Source organism: Pygocentrus nattereri, chromosome 19, assembly GCF_015220715.1.
Source record: "Pygocentrus nattereri isolate fPygNat1 chromosome 19, fPygNat1.pri, whole genome shotgun sequence".
Taxonomy (NCBI): Eukaryota; Metazoa; Chordata; class Actinopteri; order Characiformes; family Serrasalmidae; genus Pygocentrus; species Pygocentrus nattereri.
In genome coordinates this window covers 34,208,601-34,221,083 of record NC_051229.1, presented here as the reverse complement: position 1 = coordinate 34,221,083, position 12,483 = coordinate 34,208,601, and the positions used below count along the sequence as shown (strand labels likewise).

The following is a 12,483-nucleotide window of genomic DNA, read 5'->3' as shown; positions in this document are numbered from 1 at the left end:
AGCTACAAATTTGTGATTTATATGATTGTAAAAAAAAATGCAAATTACAAAGTTACAAATTTGTAGATTAGATTTTTCAAAATTAGTAATATATTTAATTTTACAAATTGTGTGAATTTTATAGCTACGCAATTTGTAAATTTATAGAATTTGACAAAATGTGAAAATTATAAAGCTACCAAATTTGTGAATGATATAGCTACAAAAAATTTTAATTACATAATTTTACAAAATTCACAAACTATGTAATTGTACAAAATTTGCAAATTTTACAATATACAATAAGTACATATATATTCATATATATTCACAAAAACATTTAATATTATGTAACTTTATAAATGTGGAAATTATATAGCTTTGAAATGGTAAATTACACTATTTTACCAAATGCATACATTTTAAAATTGTATAATTTTGAAATGCTACCATTATAAATGATATTATTTTTAAAAAGCGACTTACATATTAATTATAATATATAATATTACATACATTAGAATTAGCTCGTTATATCAATGTAAATACAAAAATTATATAATTTACAAAGTTAAAAAAGAATTCAAAAAGAATAGCTTTACATTCCTTCTCTCAGATGCCCTCCTGGAACCAGGCTGTGGTTAGATGTTCAGTGTTGCTTTTTTTTTTTTATTTAACCAAATGTATTCTGAGTGTTTAATGCTGTTTACATAGCTGCTGCTGACAGTTTGGGTATTTTCTTTTCTCCAAGGGCACAGTTTTGACTTTATTATTTCATCAAGGTGTTGTAATATTTTTGTGACCACTGACTTTTTATTTTTCACTACGGCTCTGTAATAACAGATACTGGACCTGGTTTCAACAAAAATACAAGACTTCTTAATTGTAGTGTCTGCTTAGCCTCCGTTGAATGTCAGTGCCCTTCTGCCAGGGTTTAATCATTTTTCATTTCCTGAAATGACTGTACAAGTTAATTGTTGTTGTTTGTTCATTGACTTCAACTCTTAGAACAAGAAGTTTTTTTTTTTTGCTACAGTTCTGTGTTTCCACACTGAATGATGTACTTGATAGGATTCAGTTTGACAAGAAGTAAAAAAGTCAACTGAAGGTTCTGCTTTAAGGCTTCATCTCTTGCTGTTTTTCAGGGGAAAGAGTGCCTCTAATGGACCTTTTTTTTGTTATGTGACAAAACAGTGGAATACGAGAAAAAAGCCTCTTTGTTTAAATGTCCTAGATGAATGAAATCTGGATTGGAGCTGATGGCCTTGGGGCCTTCTTCTTCATGTGACCTTGGTGTAAAATTGCACTACTGTCTTATCCGCCCATCTCCCTCCCCATCCCTGTCACGTTGCACTCTTATGTGCCTCCAAGAGTGCATGTGGAGAGCGAGCTGTAAGAGAGGCCTCGTGTGTGTTAAAGTATAGCCAGGTCATTGTTTGTGTTTGACAAATGGGCTCACCCACTTCACTCAGATTAAACACTGAAGCATGCAATGAAGCGATAACGAAGACACGATTATAACCTCTACTTAAACAAACAAAAACACTGCCTCTCCTAATCACTATCTTGATTTAACTTCAGGACATTTTAGATACACACATTGAATATTGACTCAAATATACTTGGTTACGAAGGTTACATAGGCATAAAACAGTATCACATTACTTTTCCCCTCTGTTTTCTCTAGTAAGTGTTTTCACAATGTGAAAGCCCAGTCTGATAACCACTGACCTTTCTGTTTGGGAGTTCCTTTTCTTTACAGTCATGTGGACCTTTGGAAGGATGAGCCGGTTCATCTATACAGATCCAGCAGGATATTGTTTGGTGGAGGGTGAACCCCCTCTCCCACTCTGAGGCACCTGAGCTAAAGCATTCCCTTTGAGATCAGAGGAGGAGAGGTCACCCAGAGGATAGGGGAATTGGAAGATCAGCTGAGGTATGCGCTCACTTAGCTTTGCACCTGCAAGGCCTTGGCCTTGGTCTCCAAATGAAGAGGAAAGTTCATTCCATTCTTAGCATTCATACGAATAGGAATGCATAGGCCTACTGCTATACTGTCAATGGGCATTCCACTGTTTCTATCTGAATAATTCAGTCCTTGAGATGTAAATAAAGTCATTCAGAGTGATTTGGTGAGAAATGACTGATTGTAAAGACTCAGATATCTTTACAGTGGAGGTGACGGGAACAAGGGGTCACCATGACTGCAACACAAATATAGCCAGTTTAATTACTGTCCAAAACCACCAGTGAATCTACACAGAATTTTGGCAAAATAGTGATAAATCTGAAAAAAAAAATTTTTTTTGAGATTACTTTGCCTCTTAACACCCTGCATGTACCCCTTCACCATGAATCGATTTAAAGAAATTGATTAAAATACATTTCAATCCAAACCATAATCACTAAACTATCATAACACAATGCCTCAGACTTTAGACAGCATGTCTTGAACTATTTCATAACTTTCTGCGAGGGAGCTTTTAGATAGATAGATCGTTGTTTTGGGACCCCCAACAAAAAGAATGCTAAAACCTTTAGGCCGCTGCTAAATAATTTGGCAAACATTAACAAACAGCAGTGATTTTTCTTGGTCATTTTTAGAAAAAGTCAACAATCTTCAACAGCTTTGCAGCCTGTAATCGGATGAAAAAACTATTTATTTATTTTATTTCACTTCAGTTCATATAAATATAATTGTTCATAAGTCATTTACACATTTTGGTAACTTTCTATGAATGTCACATTTGTAAGCATCTGTAGACACATTTATAACATTATAATGCATTCAGATGGCATTATAAACATGGCTATAAATATTAATCAAAATTAATTACATTGAAGACATAAGCTGTCTTGCCTAAAATGACTGCTTTTCCTACCCAGTGCTGTCACTTTAAATGTTATAGTAAATCATGGCAAACCCAAAGTACCCATCAGCCCCTCCCCTGAACCCCCTCTGACACCACTCTGAGCATGAAGTTACTGTGGAATGAAGGCCTGAAGAGGGAGAGGTGAGATAATTGAGTGCTGTCGTTGTAATATTTTCCCTCACTGGTTCTAATGTAAAGTGCTAGAACCCTTCACTCTGTAACATTCCTACACTACAGTGCAGTAATGCTAATTTCTGCTAGCATTCTATTCAGTATACAGTGTTAATGTAGTGCCAGGCTAACGATGGTGTACATTAACAATGGTGAACATTGACTTCCCACACTGGATGAAACACTGATAGCAGCACTAGTTTAAACTCTGACATTTGAAGCCTGTAATGTGCTTCCCTGTGTATGTTTTACTGTTTCAGTAAATCGTTCAGTAAATCCTTCACTCAACACTGGAGGGGACTTCAGTACAGTATGTGTCACTTTACTTAGAGCGGACAAATACAGCTTATGAGCTGTATTTTATGTACAGTACTTATGTGTTATGTTAACAATTCATAATGCATAATAAGTATGGCTACAATGTGTAATGCATTTTTATAAATATTTATAGCAATGTTTATAATGCCTTATGAATGCATTATAACACGTTATGAATGTGTTTATAGATGCTTACAAAGGTAACATTCATAGAAAGTGCTACCCAAACTTTGCAGTATAGTAATATATTAACTAGATGTGCATTTCCTGAAGGAACTGCAAGGGTGCTTGAAAAGAGCTGCAAGTGTGTGTGTCTCCTTAGGTGTGTGTCTGTGTGGTGTGTATGAGAGGGAGAGATGTATGTGTTTGAGGGGGGAGGAGGCGGGGTCATTCAAATGAACTGTCACTCTGTTATTATGCAGCTCTTAGTGGAGAAGCCTTGTTTGAGCCTGATTTGCACCCTCTTAACAAACAGTCATAACTCAGGAAATGTTTACTCTGTTGCTTAACCACATAGATGGTGTGAGATAAGATCCCTGGAGGATTGTTTTGGTGTAATGTTGTGTGTATTGAGAAGAAGATGTCTGAGTTATGACAAGTTAAACACAGGAAAAAATCTTGAAATAAGCAGATTCTGATTTTGAGAAATTTACATGGGAGTGAATGGGGCAGTTTTCTTTGCCTATTGCCAAACAAATGCTCATAACTCTAAAGCTAATTGATAAAACGATGAGATATTTTGAGATTTCCGAAAGGACAAGTTTCTCTACCATTTAAACTGAAATGGAGTTTCTAGGTGAAAGTTTAAGGATTTTAAAGCAGATTTCCTGCGTGATCAGCTGTGTCCGTGAGACTGAGTGGCCTGCTGTGACATCCATTCCACCATTCATTCTTATGGGAGGTTTTTAACATTTAAACTTAATTTTATTAAAAACTGCCAATGCAATCAACTCCCGAAATACATAGTACACGTCACAGCGCCGAGACCTTCGAAACGTAGTTTGAACGGAGTCTGTACGTTAAGCGGTTCCGGCTGTATTAATCACAGAAATGTGTGGTAGAAGAATAAGAAGTATGAGAGATAACAGTAGAGCGCTTTTTCAAGCTCTCTAATTCTCAAACAACCATTTTAAACATTTATATCTATCCTGACTCGAACACCTCCATCTGAGTTAGAAGACAAGACCACCATTAAGGACTTGTGAGTTGATCAGTTTTATTAAAAAATGCAGAACATGAAGCCATTGATGCCAAAAGACAAAGATAAACTACTTTTACCAAAGACAAGAATAGAAACCACGTATATCACGTTTTCTATCAGCAAGCCAGCACTCCAAAAACCAAGTGTAAAACTTTGAGCTAAAATACAGTGTGGCAAGGCTAGTAATGTTACCTGAGGTAAAAACACACAACTAGCATTTGTCTGACTATATTGAAGACTTTAGATTGACCTGTGGCTCTTGGTGGCATCACTGTTTGTGCTGGCAGCTGGCTGATGCATCCGGTAGCAGGGTATTAATATCAGTATCAATTTTGACTGAAATGCCCATCCCAAGCAGTAAATACTGCTAATCTGTATGCATTTTAAAAATTAAGCCATTCTAAATCCACTGTCACCAAATCAGACTTGTGGGACAAGTTTGATCATTCAAGCTAAGCAATGATTCCTTTATCCATTATTGCAGTAGTTATAGGGCCAAAATGAAACATCAAAGCATGAGCAGTGATAATGAATACAACATTGTGCTACTGCAGTGGTTGTAATTAAAGAAATGAACACCCTCTCCACTAAAAAAGTCAAATATACCTGTTTAAACTGACAAGAAATGTGGTATTACACGTCTTTTTTACAAATATTTACAAATATCTCTTAAAGAATGATTTAAAATGCATAAACAGGTGACTTGGATAAATGTTAGAATTTTCACACCATGATACATTTGTGTTCAGAGGGGTTTCAGAGTTTCTGGCTAAATTCCAAACAAACTGTGATTTAAATGAGTGTTGTTTTATGAAGCATATATCCTTAGGAGACAGACTACTACACAAACCAAATTTAGTTTCATTTAGATAAGAAATCACACCAGTCTTCAAAGTTCTCTGAACAGCAGAAGCCTCACTGTCCTTAGATGTCATCAAAGCACATTGTTCCATTCCAGAAGTGCAACTTTTCCGATGAGACATTTTTTTGTGGCCAGATAGGTAGTGGTTTGGGCGTCTGTTCATTTGGGATCTTTAGGAAGTGATGTTCCTACTTGACATTATAGCACCATTCCCACTTGCACTGATTCAACACTCTAGGAAGGCCTTACATTCCAGAGTCTGTCGCTTACTGCCTATTGTAACAGGGAGCGTTGCGGGTGCATATGCAGAGATAAGCGACTTTTATTGTGGGCAAATCCAGGCTTATAGTTGAAATGGTCCAGGGTCATAGAGCCAGCACGGATTGATTGGGGGTATATTAAATACATAAGGGTAAACAACGGACAGGTGGAAACAGGTGGAGACGATCAGGGGTGGAGTCACGAAACAAGGGGCTGGACTAACAACCAAAACAAACACACATGGAAGATCAAAAGTAAACAAAAAGCACATGGACAGGATTGGGAGGGGCCAATCGTGACACCTATTTTTAACGTGCAAAATAACTAACCATAAACCATTGTTTTTTTCTGACTTGTATCGATAGGCAACTTTTAAAAAGGACCCCAATAAAAAAGCACACCCACAGAAAACAAAGTGATATGCTTGCAAACATGTCTTGCTTACTAGCTACTAAGTTCTTTAAAGAAAACTCCTGAGCAACTTTTAAACATGTGGCCCCATGACATTTGCAAGCTTTTTTAAATCCAGCAGCTGTATCCTGCACCAAAACACTCGACAGGGTGAGCAACTGCTTGCGAAAGTTTGTTGGACAGATTGGACCCGGTGCATTGAAGTGCATACACATACCGGTGGATAGCCAATCACAGACAAAATCCAGAACTTGTGGCCAATTTAACATGCGATAGGCATAGATGTACATGGAACAAAGCTGTGATTTAGGTATAATGAGAATGGTGTGACAGGGATTAAAACAGGCCTCCGTAGAACTGCTAATAACATATGGAAGGCCATTATTTTAGGCCTAGGCCTTAGCAGACACTGATTAAATGATACCCATTCCAAAGATTCCAGTTAATCAAAGGTACAATCAGGACAGCACTCTAGGCCAAAGTGTTTCCTCTGTTCCTAAATGAAGTTTGAGCACTAAAGTTTTCCTTTACGAACTATGACCTTTTTGGAATGCAATATCAAATGGGCTTAAGTTGATGAAAAAAGTGCATGATGTTGCTGTGGGCAGGGAGAAGAGACTTATCTCGAAGATATGTGATAGAAGGCAGTACATGACGTACCATGTGCTCCCCCTTAATCTTTTGATATAGCTAATCCAGGCTTATCCATTTTGCATATACATGCATAGTTCGCCAGCAAAAACGAAAATAGCCTGATTTCACTCACTTCACACACTTAGATCTCTTCAATCATAGATAGAGATCATATAAACACAAGTTTTTTAAGACGTCCTTAGATGTCTTCAAACCACACTGTTCTGTCAAATTCCCAGAAGACAATCTTGAGAGTTCTGAGCCTGTCTGCCTTTTTTTTTGCAGGAAAAAGAAAACATCTTGCCAAAATGTAAATCTTACATCTCCTTGTTCCTGACCATTCGTTCCAGTCTGTCTTTTTCTACAAAATGGGGAAACTGTGGTGGACATGTCTCTTGTTTTGAGTAAAATCTCCTCTTGGAAACTGGTGATCCTGGATAAGAGGAGGTTTGCAAAGATGCAACAGTTTAAAACCAGACTAGGACTTCAAAATCACTTTGGTTCAAGTGGTGATAAAGTTTTGAGTGTAGCACAACATCCCAAAAAAGTTCAGGCTATCGTTTTGCATCCAGAATACATTTCTGTCAACAAAAATGGCTCCCGCCTTGCAGAATAATAAGAGCTACTGCCAGGTACCTAGTCCTTTGAAACAGGGGGGATAAAATAATCTGGAAATGAACCCTGAGGTAAGTCTATACTCACAACAATAAAACAAAATATGTTGTCATGACAAATGGTATAAATTTACAGTCAGTCTGTAGTATCCATCTTTTGCGAGAACCGCAATATTACAGGAGAAGCCGGTTCTATTTCCACATTGTTTTGACCTCTAATCAATGGTAGTCGCACTGCAGGTGGAGATGTAAAACTTAAAGCAGAAGACACCCCCCCCTGGTGGGACTGTCCTCGTAGTGCGCATTGAGCAATAAGCTTGTTCATCACCGGTATGAATCCGTGGCCAACAAACAAGAAGATGAGTGGATCCAGGCAACTATTTAAAGCAGCAAAGCAGAGAGTTACCACCACTGTCTTCTGCAAGGTGGCTAGCAATTGGCAATCCTTCTGGTGGTGCATAATGTAGTAGAGGTGGAGTGTGCGCTGGATGTGGTAGGGCAGGAAGCACAAGCAGAAGATACAAAGCACCAGGCACACCAGTGCCACATCCCGCTGCCTCTGGCCTGACCTTGTCCTCAAAATGTGTCGGATCATTAGTGAGTAGCAAATTAACACCACGGTCAGTGGAAGTAGAAAGCAGATCACCAGGACAATCAGGTTCAGCTGATACAGCCAACCCCAGGATTCACCCCTGGGTTCTAGGCATCCTTCTGCTCTTATATTGAACCCAAAAGTAGCAGCAATATATAACATGTTCCCTCCAAGCACGAAGACCCAGATGCCCCAGCACAGGATGCGAGCCCACCGGCAGGCCTCGCTGTTCTGGAGACGAACACGACCGGCCAACACTAGGTAGCGGCACAAGCTCAAAGCAGTCAGGAACAAGATGCTGCAGTACATGCTGATGTAGAACAAGTAGGTGGAGAAACGGCAGGTAAAGTCCAAGGCCACCATAATGAAAGATCTCGACACACCGTCACTCGACGTAGAATAAGTGGAGTAAAAGGCGATCCGGATGGGCAGGGTGAGGATGAAGACGAGGTCAGAGGCGGCCAGGTGTTTGAGGAAGATGGTGGACAGCCGATTCTTGATAGAGAACTTGCAGAAGACATACAGTGCACCCACATTGCCCACAAGACCGAAAACAAAGATCAGGCTGAACACCACAGTGTAGGTGGTGAATTTGTACTCCTCTGAGTGGTTACAGCTGAGGCTCCGGGTTGAGTTGTTGCTTGCCATCACTGAAGTGGGTTCAACAGATCCTACAAAGCAGAGCACATAGGAAAATATGTTGGCTTTCATGGATGCAAATGCAAAGCAAGTAAAACAGTGTCTAATGTTTGTGTGAGGTGTTTTAGGACATTAACTCCTGTGCTTCTTATTCAGTTAAGAATCCTTAGATTATTAGTGATGAACTACTATGAGTTATTTGGTAACTACTGTGAAAATACTGTCATATGTATGCAAATGTTTGGAATCCCTTGTCAAATGACATGTTTTGCTGATTTCCAGAGAGAAAGTAAGTGAACACATCCTCTACATAGAACACATTTCTGCACATTTTAATGGACAATTGCTGGTTATTTGCTGGATTTTAACAGTTGTGAAAGAAATTAGAAGTTGTACACAGAAATTTGCCCTGCCATGTTCAAGCTGTTTCCTGTAGACGATGTGGTCACTTGTTCTCTCTTTCAAAATCACCAAAACGTCATTTGACCGCAACTGTTCAAACTTCTGCCTACAACTGTGTGTTGTTGCATAAGCAGAACTGAAGTAGGAGCTGAAAGAACTTAAGGCCATCAACCCAGAGTTCTCTATCAGTTTACCCTAATGTTCGTGTGGTGTGGCACATTGTTAGGGATTTCTGTTCTACCCCCTTTACTCTGCCTTTACTCTGCTCTACAATGTTTTCCCCATTCAGTCTGTTCTAAAACGATCTTCCTATTCACTCTGTTCTAGAATGTTCTTGATATTTACATTTCTAATGTTCTCCCCATTCATTCTGTTCTAAAACGATCTTCCTGTTCACTCTGTTCCAGAATGTTCTTGGCATTCACAGTTTTTATGTTCTCCCCATTCAGTCTGTTCTAAGATGTTCTTCCTGTTCATTCTGTTCTAGAGTGTTTTTGACATTCACACTTCTACTGTTCTCCCCATTCAGTCTGTGGTAAAGTGTTCTTTCTGTTCACTTTGTTCTAGAATGTTGTTGACATTCACGCTTTTATAATGTTCTACTCAGTCATTCTAGAATGTTCTACTTTATTCACTCTGTTCTAGAGTATTCTCCCCACTCACTCTATTCTACAATGTTCTTGGCATTCACATTTCTATTGTTCTCCCCATTCACTCTAGTCTACAATGATCTACCTTATTTACTCTGTTCTAAATTGTTCTCCACATTCATGTTTCTATAATGTTCTACCCATTTACTCCAATCTAGAATGTTCTACCTTAATCTGTTCTAGAATGTTACACACATTTACATTTCTATTATGTTTTTGCCATTCACTCTAGTCTACAATGTTCTACCTTATTTATTCTGTTCTAGAATGTTCTTCCCCATTTATTCTATACTAGAATGTTCTCCACACTTATATTTCTTTAATGTTTTTCCCATTCACTCTATGCTAAAATGTTCTCTGCATTCACACTTCTGCAACGTTCACCCCATTCACTCTGTTCTAGATTGTTCTTGCCATTTACTGTTGTTACCTCTTATTCTGGAACAGGACAAAGTCACTCTCCAGCATTAGAGAATGTTGGGTCAGTGTGCCGTGGCCTTTAGGGTTAATGGAACTAATTTGTATTTCATATGAGATTATTTTTGTTAAAGTGCCAAAATAGTTTAACCTCGCAAGGGAGTGTGCACTTATAGGCCGTGCTGCAGGGAACATTCATGTTTGTAATTTTCCTGGAATTTTTTGGCAGTTGTGTTCAGTGTCAGCAAGATGATCAATTTGTTATGGCCCAGGGAACAGACAGTTCAGGACTGAGAAAGAAAAGTGTTTTGCTGTTTCTCAGGTCTTTGCATGCTGTGTGGGGTTTTTCTGTTCTTTATTGAACCAGAAAAATGCAACCGCATGATCCACCATGATTCACCAAATTTCTCTGCACATCTTTGTAAATGACTCCTCTACACTGTCATAGAAAAAAGCTGTGCTAGTACATTTTTGGATAAGCAAGTACCCTCAAATTTACACTCTAAATAAGGTGGTGCTTCAAGGATGGTTTAGTAAAGAAAATGGCTCTATATAGAACCATGAACACTCAAAGAACCGTTTGCATGGTCAAAGGGTTTGTTGCATCATGAAAGGGTTCTTTGGATTCTTTTGGATGGGAAATGTTATTGTTACAAGCTTGACACCATAACTATAGCAGAACCTTTTTGGATGCCATGTTCTACGTAGATCCATCTATAGTATATTCACCATCAGTCTGAAGAACATTTCTTAAAGTAAAGAACCCTTAAACCATGCAAAGTGTTCTAAGAGTGCTGATGGTTCTACATAGAACCAATTTCTTTACTAAAGAACCCTTGAAGCACCGTCTCTTTTACATGTGTACATCAAAAAGAAAAGGCCTGGGGACAAGACAGGATGTGTGAAGTCAGTACAGTTCTAAACATAGAATTACAGGACGATTATGTTCCCTGACTGAAGGCGGGGAGGGTACCACCCCAGTGACAGGAGGGGTTACGGAGGAAAGCACCAACCGCCAGATCTGTTATGTCAGCTAACAGACGCCTGCACTGACTAGTATCACATTGACAGGGGGGCCATCCTACCACCCAGAGAGAGCGAGGCTAATTGTGCTCTCTTGGACTCCCGGCTATGGACGGCTGCACCATCACCAGGGATCGAAATGTTATTTTTAAATTGCTTCTGAACCTAATGAGCCTAATGAACCTTTCACCCAAAAGTGAAACTAACCTTATTCTAAAGGGGAAGTATGACCGTGTTTCTGTTGTAATGAGAAACGTGATGCAGGTTGCTTCTTCTGTACGTTCTGTAGGTTATCTACAACTGGATCTAAATGCAAATATGCAAATGCATTTTATCAGAAATTATTTTGCTTATTGAAATATACCCCGGTCAGTGGTGTGTTGGCTGATTGGTGTATGTACTATGATGTAAATCAAAATTGTGAGAAATGCAGAAATGTTAATTATACTGTGAGAGAAATGTCTGGCCATATCACACACTACTGTGCATAGTTTAAGAAAACTCCTGGACACACTGCAAGAAATGCTAGCAAAGAATAAACATCTTAAACCTAGTCTGTATATCGAGAATAATTCATTATGAATATGATATAAACACTTGTTTATTTTTAATGTTTATACTTTTTTTTCCCATTTATTTTGTCCAGGCAAATGCTCTGATTCCATTGGCAGACAGGTTTGCTTGTTTCAAGCATACATTTCTCTAAAAAAAGTTGCATAATCTTAAAATATTACTAATGCAGTCTCACGATAGGAACAATGTGATGAACTGACTAGATTTAAGATGATTTCACTCCTTAAAATATCCTTTTCTTGCTGTGTCGGGGGGGTAGTTATCTTACATTAAAAGACATTTGCATTCACTTTCACACCATCTGCATTGCTTTTAAGAAGTAATTACTGTGTTACTACGTCTTGACATCTGCGTCATCAAGCTCTAGACTCTTCTGAGAAACAGACAAAAAGTAATGAAAATGTCCTACATTACCTGAGTTAATGCTGTGCCTGGCTGCTGAACGACATGCGGTATGTAGAGGTAGATGGTTGTTCTCAGTCCTGCAAAATTCAAATTCAGTCTTTAACCAGTTTGCATATACGTTGACACAAAAAAACTGTCTGCTGACAACTCAGATAACAGATAGGTAGTATATGGCTTGAATCGTCTGAAAAGTCTTTTGTACTTTGCTGTCTCACCACAGGCTGAAGAGGAGTTATGCGAGCTATGCTACGATTGACTAAGAGATGACGGAGGTACAATTAAAGGAAGTGGTCTACTCTCCTCCACCTATCAATTTGTGCAATTTCCCCCAGCAGCCTAATCTATCCATTTTTCATGAATAAGCATTAACAAAGGAAAAAGTGACAGATCTTATCCATTTCATCATTTCATTTTATCTTACCGCACATGCCCTGCTGCTCTTACATGTACAATACAGGT

The 12,483-nt window shown here is 38.5% G+C and overlaps 1 protein-coding gene across 2 annotated transcripts; it reads right to left on the bottom strand.

Moving 5' to 3' along the window:
• Positions 1 to 4,532: 4,532 nt before the first annotated feature.
• Positions 4,533 to 12,274, bottom strand: LOC108424046 (cysteinyl leukotriene receptor 2-like). 2 transcript variants are annotated; one of them, XM_017691803.2, is made up of 3 exons: positions 12,240 to 12,274; positions 12,034 to 12,101; positions 4,533 to 8,586 (listed from the first exon to the last, which is right to left on the bottom strand). In XM_017691803.2, exon 3 carries the CDS (start codon positions 8,561 to 8,563, stop codon positions 7,460 to 7,462), a length of 1,104 nt encoding a protein of 367 aa, XP_017547292.1. In that variant the 5' UTR covers positions 8,564 to 8,586; positions 12,034 to 12,101; positions 12,240 to 12,274; the 3' UTR covers positions 4,533 to 7,459. The 2 variants fall into 2 exon arrangements, with proteins under 2 accessions (XP_017547292.1, XP_017547291.1); XM_017691802.2 differs by having other exon boundaries at positions 12,227 to 12,245.
• Between the last annotated feature and the right edge of the window lie 209 nt (positions 12,275 to 12,483).